Here is a 25,808-nt window from a genome sequence, read left to right as displayed (position 1 = left end):
TCATTGCGGTCTGCACAGTCAGGTTTCCAGACCTTAAAACAGGAATTTTAGTCTGATAACCAGCATTCTCCAACATGGATCGCCATGCAAAAGGCAGAAAACAGCATCATGGCACTAGTTTAAATCAGATTTCTGCTTACCCCAGGAGGGGTGCGAGAAGAAATACTCTGGTTGTGCTTAACAGTGCGCTCAATTAAATAGCTCTGGGACCATAATCTGACACTGAAATAGCACACATGGAAATCATGTGATTAGATCACAATTAACAAGTGTTTAAAAAAAACCACCCTTTTTAAAATGGTGTTTTTTTGTAAGGGAAACCAGGGTTTTAACAATAAAATCCGACTATAGGACAGGCACAAGGAAGGGGGGGGGGGTTATGCAAAATGAAAAGTTCCAGCTTATCATATAACCCATGGCAAATGCCTAGTCAAATCTGAAATCACATGCTGTAATTAACTACAGGAATAAAACATCTAATATACTCGAATTAAACTTATATGAACAACAAGGTGTAAGAATTAATTTCAAATTAAAGACCATTAAGGTCATTCAAAATATTGCAAAACATGATCTGTACCACAGTGATGTTATCATTGTTTTATTTTTAAATTGCGACAGGCTGCAGTAAAAACCGTTAGTTTAACTTGCCAAGTGAACCAGCCTTTTCTGTAAACATTGCTCATATACCACATTATGGACATATTATATATATTCATGGCATATTACTTGCAACTATTGTGAAGAAAACTGCAACCTTCCTTTCCATAAAGAAACATTAATGGTTCCTTGATCTTCCTCAGAGACATGTTCAGATTAAATATTGTAAAACTGATCTGTGGACCAACCTTGTACCAGTTCTTGAAGCAGCAGAGAAGTGCAAATACAAAATGATAATCACAGACATAGGAGCACAAATTATCCTTTTATACTCTCCTTTTGGCAGCTAAACTTGATAAATAAGTTTACACTTGTCACAAGATTACTACAACTCACCTATTACAACATTAGTTCCTTCAGATTAAGAGTAAACATGGCAAGTGTCTGCAATATTTATAATCCATATAAAACAAACACTGTAAGCTCCATTTAAAACAGCTTTGTCATAATGTGCACTGGGGAAACAGTGTGTGGCCATGTCTTCCAGGCAAAAACATTTGTGTATTAATGTCCAGCTTGTTAGGAAGTATTTTTCGTTCTTGTTTGGTTACATACACAATACACCATAGAAAAATAGGACAGAAGAGATGTTTCCGAAAACTGTGCTTCAAAATGAAGGATGCTGCTCCATTCCTTCCAAGAGCCATGATTTGTCCTGATGCAGTTGAACGCCACCAATGAATTTAAATATAAGTTTAAGCAGCATTAAACTTGCATGCAATTGTTACTACTGAAAACATACGCACATTAGCTCTTGAAATGTCACAGTACAGGTACACAAATAAGGCACTCCAGTTTTGTTTGATTTTTTTTTTTTTACCCCATCTTAGAACCCAAACCATTAGGCCATTTCACCACCAGTTGCAGGAGTGCCTTTATTGCCATAAAAATGAAATTTCAGTTAACACAATGTCACGGATGAGTTCTGGTGACAAAACAAATGGAGTATGAAGATAGCAGATTAAGGCCAAATGATTCCATATCATTGGTTACAATGTTCTAAATTATAACATTCCCAGAAATACAAATGCTAGAGAGATCAAAATATCAACATGTTATACAAAGCTAGATATTTCTCAAGTGGCCAGGAATAAATTCAATGTCTGTTTAAACTGTGCACCAAATTATTAATAAAAGGAACAATTTCCAGGAGCCCTTTCACTGCTTGAGGCATACAATGAGCTACTCCACAAAGCACTACAGGATCGTCTCAGTTAAGAGTGTATAGTGTTCACTTTTTTTTTTTTTTTTTTTTTTTTTTAACAGTAAGCTTAAAAAGTAGGTTAACAAGGATGAAATCTCAAAATCAAGATTTTTTTAATAGGTAAATGTTTTTTTTTCTAAATGCTATTTGAAAGTTAAATGGAAAAACTATTAAAAATATCAAAATCAAATAAATAACTTTAAAACGGGTAAATGATTCTGGGTTAAAGAGGATCAGATGAAAAGCCGTTTGCAGTCTAGGGCAAGGAATGAAGTCACAATAAGCACTTAGCCTGTGTAATATGGCATGCCACAGAGGCGCAAATTTATAATAAACGCCAGTGTTAAAAATTAGTCATTTTATCCATACAGGAATAAATGAAGCACAATCTTACTGTGATGACTGCAATGGTCTTTTACACAGGTTTTAGAGAACTCTGAATGGGGAGAGAAAACCACTTCCAAAATAAAAATATATGGAATAAGGAGACACATATATATATATATATATATATATATATATATATATATATATATATATATATATATATATATATATATATATATATATATATATATATGTTAAACTGCAAATAAATATATACTAGGAAACTGATACAAAAAATTGCAGAAATTTCAAGGGGTAATTTAGAGTTTAGTGTGGCTTATACAGTTTACATTTACCTTACACGGATACAACCAGCATGTAAATAAGTGCATACATGTGCTTAAACTGACAAAATGTAAAAGCATATGGAGAGTAATTTGGGAGAAGTTTTAATATCGGTATGTCAGCACACTAAAACACACAAAGTGAATCCAATAAAGATCCTTATATTGATTCATTGTTAAGTATTAAACGCATGATCATCATAGCATCTCTTAATATAAATCACGAGAATCAAGTTTTGTATTAAAGAAAAAAATATTGGGTATCTGCACACTAGTAATCAGGTGCATGAAAACAAAGATAGAAGCCTGTAGAAGTAATGTGCGACAAGTTGGGTTTAGTTCTATTTAAAATGGCAATATAGGTAAAGCAAATATAACTCAGCAGTGAGGAAAAGAGAAAAAACACCCTTTGCAAATACAAGTAAGGTCACTTTTCACTTTTGCATTTAATGGATAGATGTTAACTATGATGATCTTGCCAAATACTACACAATACCTGATGTCCTCTGCTACGTGTATAGTTGAAAGAAAGCCATAATTAAAAGACGCATCTACCGTAATGCCTAGAACTTCCTTTAATAGCATATCATCGCAATCATTATTGAATTCGCTTGTCTTTAACAGTGAAAAGGAAAGATGGCCCTCATGGTTTCTTTCTAAGAGTATGTTGAGGATCAAGTGGATGTTTAATTTTTTTTTTTGCAAATTTAGATCATTCGGTTGCGTTTGTGGGTTGGTGAGTCTGTAATGACATCGCCACACTGGGCTGAGGTACGCTTTCTAGTGCCACCATTGTCCAAGTGGAGTGCCATTTCTTCTGATATGAAAGTGTTCAAATCGACATCATGAAGTCCATTTCTCCTACGGCTAGAACTGGCGCTAACGTGAGTAGGTGAGCCCGGAGTACTTGAGCGGACACTTATACCAGCCATTGCTCCACTCAGACCTGCAAATAAAACAAAAATGTGCTTATTGCAATGTACATCCGACAATCTAAATGCTGGCTTCCTTAACTGCACAACCAGTGTTTCCTAAACGCAATCTTAACCAGCTTCAACCTCTGGAGCAATATAGCCAGCTACTGCTTAGCAAGATTTCATGTCGAGGAGGGGGGGGGGGGGGGGGGCTGGGGGCAGTCAAGCATTCAGAATGGTGGAATTTAAAAAAAAAGGTATTGACCATCTACAACTCTAGCCACAGCCAATCAATTAAATGTCATACCAAATTAACCATATTGCACTCTTCATGTAGGTTTGTCCAGTATACCAAATACATATTCATATAAAAACATTTGAAAATAAAAATCTCTTTAGTCAAAGAAACACCAAGTTTTTAGTAGAAACAATTAATGCTGGGCGTACACTGTCAGATAAAATGCCTGTCGATCTGTCAGCAATTTATCAGACCCTGCCGATATCTGGGACTAGGGGGGGATCCCGGGATTATGGCCCAAAAATGCCAGGATTTGGATCCCGGATTAGGGTGCGCATGCAGTTTTGCCGGGCAGCACTGAGCACTATAGCACAGCGCTGCCCAGCTGTCAGTGAGGTAGATACAGCAGCCATGAACACGCACACACTGACCACACTGGCGGCATTTCAAATGTAAGCACCGGCCACCAGCCAGAGCTGGCAGACCAGCAGCCAATCAGAAAAGTAATATTTACTTATCGCTACTTACACCCACACTCATCACTGTTCCACCCTCCCTTCATGCTCTCCACATATACTCTCCCTGCTCCCTACTGCAATCCCAGGATTGAGCATTTTTCAATCCCGAATCCCAGGATTGGGGAAAAAAAAAAAAAAAAAAAAATAAGAATTTACTTACCGATAATTCTATTTCTCGTAGTCCGTAGTGGATGCTGGGGACTCCGTAAGGACCATGGGGAATAGCGGCTCCGCAGGAGACTGGGCACAAAAGTAAAGCTTTAGAACTACCTGGTGTGCACTGGCTCCTCCCCCTATGACCCTCCTCCAAGCCTCAGTTAGGATACTGTGCCCGGACAAGCGTACACAATAAGGAAGGATTTTGAATCCCGGGTAAGACTCATACCAGCCACACCAATCACACCATATAACTTGTGATCTAAACCCAGTTAACAGCATGATAACAGAGGAGCCTCTAGAAAAGATGGCTCACTACAGCAATAACCCGATTTTTTGGTAACAATAACTATGTACCAGTATTGCAGACAATCCGCACTTGGGATGGGCGCCCAGCATCCACTACGGACTACGAGAAATAGAATTATCGGTAAGTAAATTCTTATTTTCTCTAACATCCTAAGTGGATGCTGGGGACTCCGTAAGGACCATGGGGATTATACCAAAGCTCCCAAACGGGCGGGAGAGTGCGGATGACTCTGCAGCACCAAATGAGAGAACTCCAGGTCCTCCTCAGCCAGGGTATCAAATTTGTAGAATTTTACAAACGTATTTGCTCCTGACCAAGTAGCTGCTCGGCAAAGTTGTAAAGCCGAGACCCCTCGGGCAGCCGCCCAAGATGAGCCCACCTTCCTTGTGGAATGGGCTTTTACAGATTTTGGCTGTGGCAGGCCTGCCACAGAATGTGCAAGCTGAATTGTACTACAAATCCAACGAGCAATAGTCTGCTTAGAAGCAGGAGCACCCAGCTTGTTGGGTGCATACAGAATAAACAACGAGTCAGATTTTCTGACTCCAGCCGTCCTGGAAACCTCTATTTCCAGGGCTCTGACAACGTCTAGCAACTTGGAGTCCTCCAAGTCCCTAGTAGCCGCAGGCACCACAATAGGTTTATTCAGGTGAAACTGAGGACAAGTCCTCAATTCCGCCCTGTCCGAATGGAAAATCAGATGAGGGCTTTTACAGGATAAAGCCGCCAATTCTGACACGCACCTGGCCCAGGCCAGGGCCAACAGCATGACCACTTTCCATGTGAGATATTTAAACTCCACATATTTAAGTGGTTCAAACCAATGTGACTTTTGGAACCCAAAAACTACATTTAGATCCCAAGGTGCCACTGGAGGCACAAAAGGAGGCTGTATATACAGTACCCCTTTCACAAACGTCTGTACTTCAGGGACTGAAGCTAGTTCTTTTTGGAAGAAAATTGACAGGGCCGAAATTTGAACCTTAATGGACTCCCATTTCAGGCCCATAGACACTCCTGTTTGCAGGAAATGTAGGAATCGACCTAGTTGAAAAATTCCTCCGTCGGGGCCTTACTGGCCTCGCACCACGCAACATATTTTCGCCAAATGCGGTGATAATGTTTTGCGGTTATATCTTTCCTGGCTTTGATCAGGATAGGAATGACTTCATCCGGAATGCCTTTCTCCTTCAGGATCCGGCGTTCAACCGCCATGCCGTCAAACGCAGCCGCGGTAAGTCTTGGAACAGACAGGGTCCTTGCTGGAGCAGGTCCCTTCTTAGAGGTAGAGGCCACGGATCCTCCGTGAGCATCTCTTGAAGTTCCGGTTACCAAGTCCTTCTTGGCCAATCCGGAGCCACGAATATAGTGCTTACTCCTCTCCATCTTATAATTCTCAGTACCTTGGGTATGAGAGGCAGAGGAGGAACACATACACTGACTGGAACACCCACTGTGTTACCAGAGCGTCCACAGCTATTGCCTGAGGGTCCCTTGACCTGGCGCAATACTTGTCGAGTTTTATAAACATGTGGAAGACTTCTGGGTGAAGTCCCCACTCTCCCGGGTGGAGGTCGTGTCTGCTGAGGAAGTCTGCTTCCCAGTTGTCCACTCCCGGAATGAATACTGCTGACAGTGCTATCACATGATTTTCCGCCCAGCGAAGAATCCTTGCAGCTTCTGCCATTGCCCCCTGCTTCTTGTGTCACCGTGTCTGTTTACGTGGGTGACTGCCGTGATGTTGTCCGAATGGATCAACTCCGGGTGACCTTGAAGCAGAGGTCTTGCTGAGCTTAGAGCATTGTAAATGGCCCTTAGCTTCAGGATATTTATGTGAAGTGATGTCTCCAGGCTTGACCATAAGCTCTGGAAATTCCTTCCCTGTGTGACTGCTCCCCAGCCTCGCAGGCTGGCATCCATGGTCACCAGGACCCAGTCCTGAATGTGCGGCCCTCTAGAAGATGAGCACTCTGCAACCACCACAGGAGAGACACCCTTGTGCTTGGTGACAGGGTTATCCGCTGATGCATCTGAAGATGCGACCCGGACCATTTGTCCAGCAGGTCCCACTGGAAAGTTCTCACGTGGAATCTGCCGAATGGGATTGCTTCGTAGGAAGCCACCATTTTTCCCAGAACCATTTCATTGATGTACTGAGACTTGGCTCGGTTATAGGAGGTTACCGACTAGCTCGGATAACTCCCTGACTTTCTCCTCCGGGAGAAACACCTTTTTCTGGACTGTGTCCAGGATCATCCCTAGGAACAGAAGACGAGTCGTCGGAATCAGCTGCGATTTTGGAATATTGAGAATCCAATCGTGCTGCCGCAACACTACCTGAGATAGTGCTACACCGACCTCCAACTGTTCCCTGGATCTTACCCTTATCAGGGAATCGTCCAAGTAAGGGGTAACTAAAATTCCCTTCCTTCGAAGGAGTATCATTTCGGCCATTACCTTGGTAAAGACCCGGGGTGCCGTGGACCATCCATACGGCAGCGTCTGAAACTGATGGTGACAGTTCTGTACCATAAACCTGAGGTACCCTTGGTGAGAAGGGTAAATTGGGACATGAAGGTAAGCATCCTTGATGTCCCGAGACATCATGTAGTCCCCTTCTTCCAGGTTCGCAATCCCTGCTCTGAGTGACTCAATCTTGAAATTGAACCTCCGTATGTAAGTGTTCAAGATTTTAGATTTAGAATCGGTCTCACCGAGCCGTCCGGCTTCGGTACCACAACAGTGTGGAATAATACCCCGTTCCCTGTTGCAGGAGGGGTACCTTGATTATCACCTGCTGGGAATACAGCTTGTGAAAGGCTTCCAAAACTGCCTCCCTGTCAGAAGGAGACATCGGTAAAGCCGACTTTAGGAAACTGCGAGGGGGAGACGTCTCGAATTCCAATTTGTACCCCTGAGATATCACCTGAAGGATCCAGGGGTCTACTTGCGAGTGAGCCCACTGTGCGCTGAAATTCATTGAGACGGGCCCCCACCGTGCCTGATTCTGCTTGTAAAGCCCCAGCGTCATACTGAAGGCTTGGCAGAGGCGGGAGAGGGCTTCTGTTCCTGGGAACTGGCTGATTTCTGCAGCCTTTTTCCTCTCCCTCTGTCACGGGGCAGAAATGAGGAACCTTTTGCCCGCTTGCCCACGAAAAGACTGCGCCTGATAATACGGCGTCTTCTTATGTTGAGAGGCGACCTGGGGTACAAACGTGGATTTCCCAGCTGTTGCCGTGGCCACCAGGTCTGAAAGACCGACCCCAAATAACTCCTCCCCTTAATAAGGCAATACTTCCAAATGCCGTTTGGAATCCGCATCACCTGACCACTGTCGTGTCCATAACCCTCTACTGGCAGAAATGGACAACGCACTTAGACTTGATGCCAGTCGGCAAATATTCCGCTGTGCATCACGCATATATAGAAATGCATCTTTTAAATGCTCTATAGGCAATAATATACTGTCCCTATCTAGGGTATCAATATTTTCAGTCAGGGAATCCGACCACGCCAACCCAGCACTGCACATCCAGGCTGAGGCGATTGCTGGTCGCAGTATAACACCAGTATGTGTGTAAATACATTTTAGGATACCCTCCTGCTTTCTATCAGCAGGATCCTTAAGGGCGGCCATCTCAGGAGAGGGTAGAGCCCTTGTTCTTACAAGCGTGTGAGCGCTTTATCCACCCTAGGGGGTGTTTCCCAACGCACCCTAACCTCTGGCGGGAAAGGATATAATGCCAATAACATTTTAGAAATTATCAGTTGTTATCGGGGGAAACCCACGCATCATCACACACCTCATTTAATTTCTCAGATTCAGGAAAACTACAGGTAGTTTTTCCTCACCGAACATAATACCCCTTTTTGGTGGTACTCGTATTATCAGAAATGTGTAAAACATTTTTCATTGCATCAATCATGTAACGTGTGGCCCTACTGGAAGTTACATTGGTCTCTTCACCGTCGACACTGGAGTCAGTATCCGTGTCGGCGTCTATATCGGCCATCTGAGGTAACGGGCGCTTTAGAGCCCCTGACGGCCTATGAGACGTCTGGACAGGCACAAGCTGAGTAGCCGGCTGTCTCATGTCAACCACTGTCTTTTATACAGAGCTGACACTGTCACGTAATTCCTTCCAACAGTTCATCCACTCAGGTGTCGACCCCCTAGGGGGTGACATCACTATTACAGGCAATCTGCTCCGTCTCCACATAATTTTTCTCCTCATACATGTCGACACAAACGTACCGACACACAGCACACACACAGGGAATGCTCTGATAGAGGACAGGACCCCACTAGCCCTTTGGGGAGACAGAGGGAGAGTTTGCCAGCACACACCAGAGCGATATATATATACAGGGATAACCTTATATAAGTGTTTTTCCCCTTATAGCTGCTGTATTTTTAATACTGCGCATAATTAGTGCCCCCCTCTCTTTATTAACCCTTTCTGTAGTATAGTGACTGCAGGGGAGAGCCAGGGAGCTTCCCTCCAACGGAGCTGTGAGGGAAAATGGCGCCAGTGTGCTGAGGAGATAAGGCCGCCGAGAAGGGGGCGGAGCCTATCTCCCGTTTTTCTGTGTATTCTGGCAGGGGTTAAATTCATCCATATAGCCCAGGAGCTATATGTGATGCATTTTTTTGCCATCCAAGGTGTTTTTATTGAGTCTCAGGGCGCCCCCCCCCCAGCGCCCTGCACCCTCAGTGACCGGAGTGTGAAGTGTGCTGAGAGCAATGGCGCACAGCTGCAGTGCTGTGCGCTACCTTGTTGAAGACCGGACGTCTTCTGCCGCCGATTTTCCAGACCTCTTCTGTCTTCTGGCTCTGTAAGGGGGCCGGCGGCGCGGCTCTGGGACCCATCCATGGCTGGGCCTGTGATCGTCCCTCTGGAGCTAATGTCCAGTAGCCTAAGAAGCCCAATCCACTCTGCACGCAGGTGAGTTTGCTTCTTCTCCCCTTAGTCCCTCGATGCAGTGAGCCTGTTGCCAGCAGGTCTCACTGAACATAAAAAACCTAAAACTAAACTTTTCACTAAGCAGCTCAGGAGAGCCACCTAGTGTGCACCCTTCTCGTTCGGGCACAAAAATCTAACTGAGGCTTGGAGGAGGGTCATAGGGGGAGGAGCCAGTGCACACCAGGTAGTTCTAAAGCTTTACTTTTGTGCCCAGTCTCCTGCGGAGCCGCTATTCCCCATGGTCCTTACGGAGTCCCCAGCATCCACTTAGGACGTTAGAGAAAAAGGATTTTACTAACCGGTAAATCTATTTCTCGTAGTCCGTAGAGGATGCTGGGGACTCCGTAAGGACCATCGGAAATAGATGGGCTCCGCAGGAGATAGGGCACTTTAATAAAGCTTTGGATTCTGGGTGTGCACTGGCTCCTCCCTCTATGTCCCTCCTCCAGACCTCAGTTAGAGAAACTGTGCCCAGAGGATATGAACAGTACGAGGAAAGGATTTATGTAACCTAAGGGCGAGATTCATACCAGCCACACCGTATAACTTGTGATAAACTACCCAGTTAACAGTATGAACAAGTAACATAGCCTCGGTTCAAGACCGACCAACTATTACATAACCCTTATGTAAGCAATAACAATATACAAGTATTGCAGACACTCCGCACTTGGGACGGGCGCCCAGCATCCACTACGGACTACAAGAAATAGATTTACCGGTGAGTAAAATCTTATTTTCTCTAACGTCCTAGTGGATGCTGGGGACTCCGTAAGGACCATGGGGATTACACCAAAGCTCCCAAACGGGCGGGAGAGTGCGGATGACTCTGCAGCACCGAATGAGAGAACTCAAGGTCCTCCTCAGCCAGGGTATCAAATTTGTAGAATTTTGCAAACGTGTTTGCCCCTGACCAAGTAGCAGCTCGGCAAAGTTGTAAAGCCGAGACCCCTCGGGCAGCCGCCCAAGATGAGCCCACCTTCCGTGTGGAATGGGCTTTTACAGATTTAGGCTGCGGTAAGCCTACCGCAGAATGCGCCAGCTGAATAGTGCTACAAATCCAGCGCGCAATAGACTGCTTAGAAGCAGGAGCACCTATCTTGTTGGGTGCGTACAGGACAAAAAGCGAGTCAGTCTTTCTGACTCCAGCCGTCCTGGAAACAAAGACAAGAAATAGATTGAAACAATAACTTGCGCCCTAGCTTCAGCTCGGCAGATCCCCAAAAGAGTAGCACCACTCCTCTATGAATACAATATGCACGAAAAAAGAGGTGATCTCCCAGCGATGCTATGTATAACTTCCTGATCCGTATATGTTCCTGTTCCTCAAAACAAGAACACAATACGCAATATGTCCATTAGCATATAGTTGTACTCTGACAGACTTCCAAAGTCACTCCTCTTAGTGACTGACCTGGGTTAAATGAGATGCATTCACATAACGGTTTCTTTAATGCCGCATGCACTTGACCTTCATCAGCTTATCTACACCATGCTTACCTTTCTTGTAAGCCCTATGTGCGTTGAAAGGTATCTTTTCCGGCCTTTATATCCACACCTTTGTTGTCTCCACTCAAATGGATCCCAATGACAGCGAATAGTAAAAAATATGTATTTATTAAAAAATATACGTACCCACCAGCTTTGTGGGACATAAAAAGACTTACACAATAAAACACAAAACAACTTTACAAGGTACCCTCTCTCTAAGACCAAAAAACCACTTCCAATAATACCGGTAGGATGGATGGGGGTAGATGTTCCTAATTTTTGGCAATAAAGAAAAAGTTACCCACAAAGTGCCACCAACCACCGTGGAAGGGTCAGGTCCAGGGTCCCCTTATGGAATGCCAACGCGTTTCGGATTTAATCCTTCCTCAGGGCATGTATTGGAAGTGGTCTCCTCGCCTTTTTATCCCTGACTGACCATGCCACATATCGACCCTGGCCAATCGGGTTCCACTATTCTCAATAATACAATAAAAACCATAATCGCTGGGAGATCACCTCTTTTTTCGTCCTGGAAACAAAGTTTCAGGGCCCTGACTACATCCAGTAACTTGGAATCCTCCAAGTCCCCAGTAGCCGCAGGCACCACAATAGGTTGGTTCAAGTGAAAAGCAGATACCACCTTAGGGAGAAACTGGGGACGAGTCCTCAATTCTGCCCTATCCATATGAAAAATCAGATAAGGGCTTTTACAAGACAAAGCCGCCAATTCTGACACACGCCTGGCCGAAGCCAAGGCCAATAACATGACCACTTACCACGTGAGATTTCAGATCCACAGTTTTAAGTGGTTCAAACCAATGTGATTTTAGGAAATTCAACACCACATTGAGATCCCAAGGTGCCACGGGAGGCACAAAAGGGGGCAGAATATGAAGCACTCCCTTTACAAAAGTCTGAACTACAGGCAGTGAAGCCAGTTCTTTCTGGAAGAAAATAGACAGGGCCGAAATCTGGACTTTAATGGAACCCAATTTCAGGCCCCTAGTCACTCCCGACTGTAGGAAGTGTAGAAAGCGACCCAGCTGAAATTCCTCTGTTGGGGCCTTCTGAGCCTCACACCACGCAACATATCTTCGCCAAATACGGTGATAATGGTTCGCGGTTACTTCTTTCCTGGCTTTTATTAGCGTAGGAATGACTTCCTCCGGAATGCCCTTTTCCTTTAGGATCCGGAATTCAACCGCCATGCCGTCAAACGCAGCCGCGGTAAGTCTTGGAACAGACAGGGCCCCTGCTGCAGCAGATCCTGTCTGAGCGGTAGAGGCCATGGGTCCTCTGATATCATTTCCTGAAGTTCCGGGTACCAAGCCCTTCTTGGCCAATCCGGAACCACGAGTATCGTTCTTACTCCTCGCCTTATTATTCTCAGTACCTTTGGTATGAGAGGCAGAGGGAACACAAACCGACTGGTACACCCACGGTGTCACTAGAGCGTCCACAGCTATCGCCTGAGGGTCCCTTGACCTGGCGCAATATCTCTTTAGCTTTTTGTTGAGGCGGGACGCCATCATGTCCACCTGTGGCCTTTCCCAACGGTTTACCAACAGTAGGAAGACTTCTGGATGAAGTCCCCACTCTCCCGGGTGTAGGTCGTGTCTGCTGAGGAAGTCTGCTTCCCAGTTGTCCACTCCCGGAATGAACACTGCTGACAGTGCTAGTACGTGATTTTCCGCCCATCGGAGAATCCTTGTGGCTTCTGCCATTGCCATCCTGCTTCTTGTGCCGCCCTGTCGGTTCACATGGGCGACTGCCGTGATGTTGTCTGACTGGATCAGTACCGGCTGGTTTTGAAGCAGGGGTCTTGCCTGACTTAGGGCATTGTAAATGGCCCTTAGTTCCAGAATATTTATATGTAGGGAAGTCTCCTGACTTGACCCTAGTCCTTGGAAGTTTCTTCCCTGTGTGACTGCTCCCCAGCCTCGAAGCCTGGCATCCGTGGTCACCAGGACCCAGTCCTGTATGCCGAATCTGCGGCCCTCTAGAAGATGAGCACTCTGCAGCCACCACAGTAGAGACACCCTGGTCCTTGGAGACAGGGTTATCATTTGATGCATCTGAAGATGCGATCCCGACCACTTGTCCAAGAGGTCCCACTGGAAGGTCCTCGCATGGAACCTGCCGAATGGAATTGCTTCGTATGAAGCCACCATTTTTCCCAGGACTCGTGTGCAACGATGCACCGATACCTGTTTTGGTTTTAGGAGGTCTCTGACTAGAGATGACAGCTCCTTGGCTTTCTCCTGCGGGAGAAACACTTTTTTCAGTTCTGTGTCCAAAATCATCCCCAGGAACAGTAAGTGAGTGGAAGGAACCAGCTGTGACTTTGGAATGTTCAGAATCCAGCCATGCTGTTGTAGCACCTCCTGAGATAGTGCTACTCCGACCAGTAACTGCTCCCTGGACCTCGCCTTTATAAAGGAGATCGTCCAAGTATGGGATAATTAAAACTCCCTTTTTTCGAAGGAGTATCATCATTTCTGCCATTACCTTGGTAAACACCCTCGGTGCCGTGGACAGTCCAAACGGTAGTGTCTGGAATTGGTAATGGCAATCCTGTACCACAAATCTGAGGTACTCCTGGTGAGGAAGGTAAATAGGGACATGCAGGTAAGCATCCTTGATGTCCAGGGATACCATGTAATCCCCCTCGTCCAGGCTTGCAATAACCGCCCTGAGCGATTCCATCTTGAACTTGAATTTTTTTATGTAAGTGTTCAAGGATTTCAAATTTAAAATGGGTCTCACCGAACCGTCTGGTTTCGGTACCACAAACAGTGTGGAATAGTAGCCCCGGCCTTGTTGAAGTAGGGGTACCTTGACTATCACCTGCTGGGAATACAGCTTGTGAATGGCCTCTAGCACAGCCTCCCTGCCCGATGGAGTCGTCGGCAAGGCTGATTTGAGGAAACGGCGGGGGGGCGGCGCCTCGAATTCCAGCTTGTACCCCTGAGATACTACTTGAAGGATCCAGGGATCCACCCGTGAGCGAGCCCACTGATCGCTGAAATTTTTGAGGCGGCCCCCCACCGTACCTGGCTCCGCCTGTGGAGCCCCACCGTCATGCGGCTGATTTGGAAGAAGCGGGGGAGGACTTTTGGTCCTGGGAACCGGCTGTGTGTTGCAGCTTTTTCCCCCTTCCTCTGCCTCTAGACAGAAAGGACCCGCCTTTTCCGCGCCTGTTTTTCTGGGGTCGAAAGGACTGTACTTGGTAATACGGTGCTTTCTTAGGCTGTGAGGGGACATGGGGCAAAAATGCAGACTTCCCAGCCGTTGCTGTGGAAACAAGGTCTGAGAGACCGTCCCCGAATAACTCCTCACCCTTATAAGGCAAAACTTCCATGTGCCTTTTAGAATCTGCATCTCCTGTCCACTGCCGAGTCCATAAGCCTCTCCTAGCAGAGATGGACAAAGCACTTATTCTAGATGCCAGCCGGCAGATCTCCCTCTGTGCATCTCTCATGTATAAGACAGAGTCTTTTATATGCTCTATGGTTAGCAATATAGTGTCTCTGTCTAGGGTGTCAATATTTTCCGACAGGGAATCTGACCAAGCAGCAGCAGCACTGCACATCCAGGCTGAGGCAATAGCTGATCTCAGTATAACACCAGTGTGTGTGTAAATAGAAAGCAGGAGGCTATCCTAAAATCTATCAGCAGGTTCCTTTAGGGCGGCCGTATCCGGAGACTGTAGTGCCACCTTTTTAGACAAACGTGTGAGCGCTTTATCCACCCTAGGGGGAGTTTCCCAACGTGACCTATCCTCAGACGAGAAAGGGAACGCCATTAGTAATTTTTTTGAAATCACCAATTTTTTATCGGGGGAAAGCCCACGCTTCTTCACACACCTCATTCAATTCCTCAGATGGGGGAAAAACTATAGGTAGTTTTTTCTCTCCAAACATAATACCCTTCTTTGAGGTACCCGGGTTTATATCAGTAAGGTGTAATACCTCTTTCATTGCCTCAATCATGCCACAAATGGCCCTAGTGGACATTAAATTTGACTCATCGTCGTCGACACTTGCATCAGTATCCGTGTCAACATCTGTGTCTGCCATCTGAGGTAGTGGTCGTTTCAGGGCCCCTGACGGCCTTTGAATCGTCTGGGCAGGCACGAGCTGAGAAGCCGGCTGTCCCGCATTTGGCATGTCGTCAAATTTTTTATGTAAGGAGGAGTCGACACTTGCACGTAATTCCTTCCATAAATCCATCCACTCAGGTGTCTGCCCCGCAGGGGGTGACATCACATTAATAGGCATCTGCTCCGCCTCCACATAAGTCTCCTCATCAAACATGTCGACACAGCCGTACCGACACACCGCACACACACAGGGAATGCTCTTACAAGGAGACAGGACCCCACAAAAGCCCTTTGGGGAGAGAGAGAGAAAGTATGCCAGCACACACCAGAGCGCTATAATAATACAGGGACTAACTGAATTATGACCCTTTATAGCTGCTTATTATATTAAACTGCGCCCAAATTTAGTGCCCCCCCTCTCTTTTTTACCCTTTCCGTAGTGTAGACTGCAGGGGAGAGTCAGGGAGCTTCCTTCCAGCGGAACTGTGAGGGAATAATGGCGCCAGTGTGCTGAGGGAGAAGGCTCCGCCCCTTTTTCGGCGGCCTTTCTCCCGCTTTTTTCTGTAATTCTGGCAGGGGTAATTACCACATATATAGCCTCTGGGACTATATATTGTGGTTATTTTTGCCAGCCAAGGTGATATTATTGCTGCTCAGGGCACCGCCCCCCCCCCCCCCCCCCAGCGCCCTGCACCCTCAGTGACCGGAGTGTGAAGTGTGTACGAGGAGCAATGGCGCACAGCTGCAGTGCTGTGCGCTACCTTGGTGAAGACTGATGTCTTCTGCCGCCGATTTTCCGGACCATCTTCATGCTTCTGGCTCTGTAAGGGGGACGGCGGCGCGGCTCCAGGAACGAACACCAAGGACGAGTCCTGCGGTCGATCCCTCTGGAGCTAATGGTGTCCAGTAGCCTAAGAAGCCCAAGCTAGCTGCAAGCAGGTAGGTTCGCTTCTTCTCCCCTTAGTCCCACGATGCAGTGAGCCTGTTGCCAGCAGGTCTCACTGTAAAATAAAAAACCTAATTTTAAACTTTCTTTCTAGCAGCTCAGGAGAGCTCCTAGTGTGCAACCAGCTCGAGCCGGGCACAGAAATCTAACTGAGGTCTGGAGGAGGGGCATAGAGGGAGGAGCCAGTGCACACCAGATAGTACCAAATCTTTCTTATAGAGTGCCCAGTCTCCTGCGGAGCCCGTCTATTCCCCATGGTCCTTACGGAGTCCCCAGCATCCACTAGGACGTTAGAGAAATTAGATTTACCGGCCGTAGCAGTAGAGACTAGGTCAGAGAGGCCTTCTCCAAACAACTCCTCCCCCTTGTAAGGCAATGACTCCATATGCCGCTTTGAGTCGGCGTCTCCCGTCCAGTCGGGTCCACAAGAGCCGCCTAGCAGAAATAGACAGAGCGTTTATTCTAGAGCTTCGTAAACAAATGTGTCTCTGAGCATCCCTCATATACAAGGCAGCATCTCTGATATGCTCCATGTTCATTAGAATGGTATCCCTATCTAAGGTGTCCATCTCTGTAGATAAGGAGTCTGCCCATGCCACGACAGCACTACAAACCCAGGCAGACGCCATGGCCGGCCTAACTATAGTTCCTGAATGTGTAAATGTGCTTCATGGTAATTTCCTGCTTGCGATCAGCAGAATCCTTGAGGGAAGCAGTATCCGGAGAAGGCAGTGCCACCTTCTTGGATAAGCGTGTCAGCGCCTTGTCTACTTTAGGCGCAGATTCCCATCGTATCCGATCCTTCTGTGGAAAAGGATACGCCATGAGAATCCTTTTGGGAACATGGAGTCTCCTATCTGGAGATTCCCAAGCCTTTTCACATAATTCGCTTAGCTCACATGAGGACGGAAACGTGACCTCAGGCTTTTTCCCTTTATACATGTGAACCCTCGTGTCAGGGACAGAGGGTTCCTCCGTGATATGCAAAACCTCTTTTATGGCAATAATCATGTACCCAATATCTTTTGCCACCTTCGGCTGTAATTTTGCATCCTCATAGTCGACACTAGAGTCAGTATCTGTGTCGGTATCTGTGTCAGCGACCTGGGATATGGGGCGCTTTTGAGACCCTGAAGGTCCTGGCACCACAGGGACAGGCACGGACTGGCTACCTGACTGATCCCTAGCTTCAGCTTTGTCTAATCTTTTATGCAGGAGATTTACATTTGCATTCAAGACATTCAGCATATCCACCCAGTCCGATGTCGGCGTTGCCAACGGCGACCTGACATTCAAGCACTCCCCCTCCACATTAAGCGAGCCTTCCTCATCAAACATGTCGACACACACGTACCGACACTGCACACACCCAGGGAAACTTTTTCTGAAGACCGTATCCCCTGAAAGGCCCTTTGGAGAGAGAGAGAGAGAGAGAGAGAGAGAGAGAGAGAGAGAGAGAGAGAGAGAGAGAGAGAGAGAGAGAGAGAGAGTATGCCAGCACACACCCCAGCGCAACAACCTGGAGACCAACACAGAATGCTTTTCCCCAGCAGCGCTGTATTATACTTTATCCGCCAATTATGTGCCCCCCTCCTCTCTTTTTAAACTCCCTTCACCGTGTGTAAGCAGGGGAGAGTCCGGGGAGCTTCCTCTCAGCGTTCTGTGGAGAGAGAAATGGCCCTGGTGAGTGCTGAGGGAGAAGCCCCGCCCCTTCGGCGGCGGGCTTCTGTCCCGCTGAAAATCGTGTAAAATGGCGGGGGCTCAATTATATACATGTACAGTGCCCAGCTGTACATGTATATACCTATTTGCCATCTAAGAGGTGTTATTATTGCTGCCCGGGGCGCCTTCCCCCCTGCACCCATACAGTGAGCGGAGTGTGTGAGGTGATGTGGAGCAATGACGCACAACTGCAGTGCTGTGCGTTACCTCTGTGAAGCTGAAGGCTTCTGCCACCTGAGACGTCTTCTTGCTTCTGTTCTTCTGGCTCTGTGAGGAGAACGGCGGCGTGGCTCCGGGGGTGGACGCCCAGGACGAACCTGTGTTCACCCCATCTGAAGCTAATGGTGTCCAGTAGCCGAGGAAGCAGATCCTATCAGTTAAGTAGGTCTGCCCCTCTCTCCTCAGTCCCTCGATGCAGGGAGCCTGTTGCCAGCAGTGCTCCCTGTGAAAAAGGTAAAAATCCAAACAAAAATGCTTTCTGTAGCAAAGAACTCGAGATCTCCCTGCAGTGCGCCCTTCATCCTCTGGGCACAGTGTAAAACTGAGGTCTTCAGGAGGGACAGAGGGAGGAGCCAGTGCACACCCAGAATCCAAAGCTTTCTTAAAGTGCCCTATCTCCTGCGGAGCCCGTCTATTCCCCATGGTCCTTACGGAGTCCCCAGCACCCTCTAGGACATTAGAGGGGCGAAAAATGCCCCGTGATTGGCCTCCCCATCTGGGACATACACTGAGCTATCTCACGGTGCATGTCACATGATATCGGCGCTCCACCCCCAGGGAGAGGACATTTCCACATTCCCTCCCATGTGAAGGAAAGGGGTAGATGTCAGTCAGTTGCAGTAAGGCACACTGCCCGATGCCGCAGACATGACACTTGAAAATATTGCATTGCAGCAGACGGATAGGCTGGATGACTGATTAATATTACCAGATCAGTCACCCGCATACATTTTGCAAACAACGGTCTGGTCGTGGTGGATCGGCCAGATAATTGTAGCAAGTATTCCCAGCATAATAGAATGTGAACCATTTTTAAAACATAAGCATTTATCACTGTCTGGATTTTACTTCCAGCAATTGGAATTTACTGCATTCTAGGAGCTGCCTTAAAATATTCACACCCCACACTACTCATGAGAATGGATTTCCAATAATGTAGTGTGTACTAAAAAATAAAAAAATAAAAAACACAATTCAGTCTGCATCAAAGTACACGACTCTTCCAGATCTTTATCAATTCCATACCCATCTGAATTAAATGCAGATCAAATCAACTGCACTTTATTTGATCAAGAGAAAGTGCTGCCACTCCTACACACAGATAGAACCTATGGTTGTTCAAGCACTCAGGTCTGGGTTAACGAATAATCACATACAGTATGATATCCAATATTGGTCTACAGCAGTGATGGCTAACCTGGACACTCCAGCTGTTGAACTACACATTCCAGCATGCCCTGCTACAGTTTTGCCATTTGGCCTTGCTAAAACTGATGCTGGGATGTGTAGTTCAACAGCTGGAGTGTCAAGGTTAGCCATCACTGGTCTAGAGTCTGGAAAAAGCTACATAAACCACTACTATACAAAAATGTATTATATTGAAGACCGCTAAGTCTCCCAAAATGTAGGCATCACAGCAAATTGAGCAGGACATCTGATAAAAAGGTGCAGAGGAAAAAATAAGATTTTACTTACCGGTAAATCTATTTCTCGTAGTCCGTAGTGGATGCTGGGGACTCCGTAAGGACCATGGGGAATAGACGGGCTCCGCAGGAGACAGGGCACTTTAAGAAAGAATTAGGAATACTGGTGTGCACTGGCTCCTCCCTCTATGTCCCTCCTCCAGACCTCAGTTAAGGAAACTGCCCGGAAGAGCTGACAGTACAAGGAAAAGATTTTGGAATCCAGGGTAAGACTCATACCAGCCACACCGTATAACTCGTGATAAACTTACCCAGTTAACAGTATGAACAACAGAGCACCAGATAAACCTGATGCAACCATAACATAACCCTTATGTAAGCAATAACTATAACAAGTATTGCAGAAGAAATCCGCACTTGGGACGGGCGCCCAGCATCCACTACGGACTACGAGAAATAGATTTACCGGTAAGTAAAATCTTATTTTCTCTAACGTCCTAGTGGATGCTGGGGACTCCGTAAGGACCATGGGGATTATACCAAAGCACCCAAACAGGCGGGAGAGTGCGGATGACTCTGCAGCACCGAATGAGCAAACACAAGGTCCTCCTCAGCCAGGGTATCAAACTTGTAGAACTTTGCAAAGGTGTTTGAACCCGACCAAGTAGCTGCTCGGCAAAGCTGTAATGCAGAGACCGCTCAGGCAGCCGCCCAAGAAGAGCCCACCTTCCTTGTGGAATGGGCTTTTACTGATTTTGGAGGCGGCAATCCAGCCGCAGAAGGAGCCTGCTGAATCGTGTTACAGATCCAGCGAGCAATAGTTTGCTTTGAAGCAGGAGCACCTAGCTTGTTGGATGCATACAGGATAAACAACGACTCAGTTTTCCTGACTTAAGCCGTTCTGGCTACATAAACCTTCAAAGCCCTGACTACATCTAGTAACTTGGAATCCTCCAAGTCACGAGCAGCCGCAGGCACCACAATAGGTTGGTTCAAATGAAAAGAGGACACCACTTTTGGCAGAAATTGCGGACGAGTCCGTAATTCTGCCCTGTCCATATGGAAAACCAGATAGGGGCTTTTATGTGACAAAGCCGCCAATTCTGACACACGCCTAGCCGAAGCTAAGGCCAATAGCATGACCACCTTCCACGTGAGATATTTTAACTCCACGGTTTTAAGTGGCTCAAACCAGTGTGATTTCAGGAAACTCAACACCACGTTAAGATCCCAAGGTGCCACTGGTGGCACAAAAGGGGGCTGAATATGCAGCACTCCCTTTACAAACGTCTGAACTTCAGGAAGAGAAGCCAGTTCCTTTTGAAAGAAAATGGATAGGGCTGAAATCTGGACCTTAATGAACCCCAATTTTAAGCCCATAGTCACTCCCGACTGTAGGAAGTGAAGGAAACGGCCCAGCCGGAATTCCTCCGTAGGGGCATTCCTGGCCTCACACCAAGCAAGATATTTTCGCCATATACGGTGATAATGTTTAGCAGTCACGTCCTTCCTAGCCTTTATTAGCGTAGGAATAACCTCATCCAGAATGCCTTTTTCTGCTAGGATCCGGCGTTCAACCGCCATGCCGTCAAACGCAGCCGCGGTAAGTCTTGGAACAGACAGGGCCCCTGTTGCAACAGATCCTGTCTGAGAGGCAGAGGCCATGGGTCCTCTGTGAGCATTTCTTGCAGTTCCGGATACCAAGTCCTTCTTGGCCAATCCGGAACAATGAGTATTGTTCTCACTCCTCTTTTTCTTACGATTCTCAGCACCATGGGTATGAGAGGAAGAGGAGGAAACGCATAAACCGACTGGAACACCCACGGTGTCACTAGTGCGTCCACAGCTATTGCCTGAGGGTCTCTTGACCTAGCGCAATACATTTGTAGCTTTTTGTTGAGGCGGGATGCCATCATGTCCACCTGTGGCAGTTCCCATCGACTTGTAATCTGTGTGAAGACTTCTTGATGAAGTCCCCACTCTCCCGGGTGGAGGTCGTGCCTGCTGAGGAAGTCTGCTTCCCAGTTGTCCACTCCCGGAATGAACACTGCTGACAGTGCTTTCACGTGATTCTCCGCCCAGCGAAGAATTCTGGTGGCTTCCGCCATCGCCACCCTGCTCCTTGTGCCGCCTTGGCGGTTTACATGAGCCACTGCGGTGATGTTGTCTGACTGAATCAGCACCGGATGTTTGCGAAGCAGAGGCCCTGCTTGACTTAGGGCATTGTATATGGCCCCTAGTTCCAGGATATTGATGTGCAGACAAGTCTCCTGACTTGACCACAGACCATGGAAATTTCTTCCCTGTGCGACTGCCCCCCACCCTCGGAGGCTTACATCCGTGGTCACCAGGACCCAGTCCTGAATGCCGAACCTGCGACCCTCGAGAAGGTGAGCACTCTGCAGCCACCACAGAAGAGACACCCTGGCCCTGGGGAATAGGGTGATCAGCCGATGCATCTGAAGATGCGATCCGGACCACTTGTCCAACAGATCCCACTGAAAGGTCCTCGCATGGAACCTGCCGAAGGGAATGGCCTCGTATGACGCCACCATCTTTCCAGGGACTCGCGTGCAGTGATGCACCGACACCTGTTTTGGTTTTAAGAGGTCTCTGACCAGAGTCACGAGCTCCTGAGCCTTCTCCGTCGGGAGAAAAACCTTCTTCTGGTCTGTGTCCAGAATCATGCCCAGGAAGGGCAGACGCGTCGTAGGAATCAGCTGCGACTTTGGAATATTCAGAATCCAGCCGTGCTGTTGCAACACTTCCCGAGAGTGTGCTACGCTGTTCAGCAACTGCTCTCTGGACCTCGCCTTTATGAGGAGATCGTCCAAGTATGGGATAATTGTGACTCCTTGCTTTCGCAGAAGCACCATCATTTCTTGGTAAATATTCGCAATGCCGTGGACAGACTAAACGGCAACGTCTGGAATTGGTAATGACAGTCCTGTACCACAAATCTGAGGTACTCCTGATTAGGTGGATAAATGGGGACATGCAGGTAAGCATCCTTTATGTCCAGAGACGCCATAAAATCCCCCTCTTCCAGGCTTGCAATGACCGCTCTGAGCGATTCCATCTTTAACTTGAACCTTTTCAGGTAACTGTTCAGGGATTTTAAATTCAATATGGGTCTGACCTAACCGTCCGGTTTCGGTACCACAAACATTGCCGAATAGTAACCCCTTCCCTGTTGAAGGAGGGGAACCTTTACCACCACCTGCTAGAGATATAAATTTGTGAATTGCCGCTAACACTATTTCCCTCTCTATGGGGGAAGCTGGCAGGGCCGATTTGAGGTAACGGTGAGGGGGCATCACTTCGAATTCCAGCTTGTATCCCTGAGATACAATCTGTATAGCCCAGGGATCCACCCGTGAGCGAACCCACTGGTGGCTGAAATTTGCGGAGACGCGCCCCCACCGATCCTGGCTCCACCTGTGGAGCCCCAGCGTCATGCGGTGGATTTAGTGGAAGCCGGGGAGGACTTCTGTTCCTGGGAACTAGCTGTATTGTGCAGCTTCTTTCCTCTACCCCTGCCTCTGGCAAGAAAGGACGCACCTTTGACTCTCTTGCCTCTTTGTGATCGAAAGGACTGCATTTGGTAATACGGTGCTTTCTTAGGTTGTGAGGGAATATATGGCAAAAAATTTGACTTCCCAGTCGTAGCTGTGGAAACTAGGTCCGAGAGACAGTCCCCCAAAAATTCCTCACCCTTGTAAGGTAAAACCTCCATGTGCCTTTTTGAGTCAGCATCACCTGTCCATTGCCGAGTCCACAGGACCCTTCTGGAAGAAATCGACATTGCATTTATTCTAGAGCCCAGTAGGCTAATGTCTCTCTGGGCATCTCTCATATATAGGACAGCGTCTTTTATATGCCCCAGGGTCAGTATTATAGTATCCTTGTCCAAGGTATCAAGTTCCTCAGATAAAGTATCTGTCCATGCTGCTACAGCACTACACATCCAGGCCGACGCAATTGCCGGCCTTAGTAGGGTACCTGAATGTGTATAAATGGACTTCAGGATACCTTCCTGCTTTCTATCCGCAGGATCTTTTAGGGTGGCCGTATCCTGTGACGGCAGGGCTACTTTCTTAGATAAGCGTGTCAAAGCTTGGTCAACCCTAGGGGAGGATTCCCAGCGTAACCTATCCGTTGGCGGGAAAGGATACGCCATAAGCAACCATTTGGAAATCTGCATTTTTCTATCTGGAGATTCCCAAGCTTTTTCACATAACTCATTTAACTCAAGTGAAGGGGGAAAGGTCACCTCATGCCTTTTTTCCCCAAAACATATAAACCCTCTGGTCAGGGACTGGGTTTTCCTCTGAGATGTGCAAGACATCCTTCATTGCTATAATCATGTAGCGGATGGCTTTAGCCATTTTAGGCTGCAACTTTGCATCATCGCCATCGACACTGGAGTCAGAATCCGTGTCGATATCTGTGTCAATTTGGGATAGTGGGTGCTTCTGAGACCCCGACTGCCTCTGCGCTGTAGGAGCAGGAATGGGTTGAGACCCTGACTGTCCCAAGGCTTCAGCTTTATCCAACCTTTTATGCAAGGAATTAACAATCATTTAAAACCTTCCACATATCCATCCAATCAGGCGTCGGCGGCGACCCCACATTCATTTGTACCTGCTCTGCTTCCACATAGCCTTCCTCATCAAACATGCCGACACAAGCGTACCGACACCACACACACAGGGGATGCTCTATTTGAGGACAGAACCCCCACAAGGCCTTTTGGAGAGACAGAGAGAGAGTATGCCAGCACACACCCCAGCACTATATGACCCAGGAATTACACAGTAACTTAGTGCTTACCCAGTAGCTGCTGTATATACTGATTTTGCGCTAAATTTATGTGCCCCCCCTCTCTTTTTACCCTCTTTCTACCACAAATCTGCAGGGAAGAGCCTGGGGAGCTTCCTCTCAGCGAAACTGTGGAGAGAAAATAGCGCTGGTGAGTGCTGAGGAAGAAGCCCCGCCCCCTCAGCGGCGGGCTTCTGTCCCGCGATTTTGTGTAAAATAATGGCGGGGGCTCATGCATATATACAGTGCCCAACTGTATATATGCCCACTTTACCAAGAGGTCTCTAATTGCTGCCCAGGGTGCCCCCACCCTGCGCCCTGCAGTGACCGGAGTGTGTGGGTTTAATGTGGGAGCAATGGCGCACAGCTGCAGTGCTGTGCGCTACCTCATATGAAGACTGGAGTCTTCTGCCGCCGCTTTTGAAGTCTTCTTGCTTCTCACGCCGGCTTCTGGCTCTGCGAGGGGGACGGCGGCGCGGCTCTGGGATCGGACGACCAAGGGTGCGTTCCTGTGTACGATCCCTCTGGAGCGAATGGTGTCCAGTAGCCTAAGAAGCAAGACTTATCCACAGTGAGTAGGGCTGCTTCTCTCCCTTCAGTCCCACGTAGCAGAGAGTCTGTTGCCAGCAGATCTCTCTGAAAATAAAAAAATCCTAATAAAATACTTTCTATTTAGCAAGCTCAGGAGAGCTCACTAAGGTGCACCCAGCTTGTCCGGGCACAGATTCAAACTGAGGTCTGGAGGAGGGACAGAGGGAGGAGCCAGTGCACACCAGTATTCCTAATTCTTTCTTAAAGTGCCCCGTCTCCTGCGGGGCCCGTCTATTCCCCATGGTCCTTACGGAGTCCCCAGCAACCACTAGGACGTTAGAGAAAAATAAATAAAATAAGATTTTACTCACCGGTAAATCTATTTCTCGTAGTCCGTAGTGGATGCTGGGACTCCGTAAGGACCATGGGGAATAGCGGCTCCGCAGGAGACTGGGCACAACTAAAGAAAGCTTTAGGACTACCTGGTGTGCACTGGCTCCTCCCACTATGACCCTCCTCCAGACCTCAGTTAGGATACTGTGCCCGGAAGAGCTGACACAATAAGGAAGGATTTTGAATCCCGGGTAAGACTCATACCAGCCACACCAATCACACCGTATAACTCGTGATACTATACCCAGTTAACAGTATGAAATATAACTGAGCCTCTCAACAGATGGCTCAACAATAACCCTTTAGTTAAACAATAACTATATACAAGTATTGCAGACAATCCGCACTTGGGATGGGCGCCCAGCATCTACTACGGACTACGAGAAATAGATTTACCGGTGAGTAAAATCTTATTTTCTCAGACGTCCCAAGTGGATGCTGGGACTCCGTAATGACCATGGGGATTATACCAAAGCTCCCAAACGGGCGGGAGAGTGCGGATGACTCTGCAGCACCGAATGGGC

At 47.4% G+C, this 25,808-nt stretch overlaps 1 protein-coding gene across 1 annotated transcript in view; it reads right to left on the bottom strand.

Annotated features, from left to right (window-relative positions):
* Window positions 1-585: 585 nt before the first annotated feature.
* The window catches only part of HAPSTR1 (HUWE1 associated protein modifying stress responses), a 67,816-nt gene continuing 42,593 nt past the window's right edge, over window positions 586-25,808 (bottom strand). Inside the window, exon 4 of the mRNA XM_063934276.1 lies at window positions 586-3,481. Within this exon, the coding sequence (XP_063790346.1) occupies window positions 3,243-3,481 (239 nt within the window). The 3' untranslated portion in view covers window positions 586-3,242. The remainder of the gene's footprint in view (window positions 3,482-25,808) is intronic.

This window comes from Pseudophryne corroboree, chromosome 7 (assembly GCF_028390025.1).
Source record: "Pseudophryne corroboree isolate aPseCor3 chromosome 7, aPseCor3.hap2, whole genome shotgun sequence".
In the NCBI taxonomy this organism is placed as follows: Eukaryota; Metazoa; Chordata; class Amphibia; order Anura; family Myobatrachidae; genus Pseudophryne; species Pseudophryne corroboree.
Note: the sequence above shows the minus strand (reverse complement) of the source record. Positions and strands in the feature narration are given on the sequence as shown.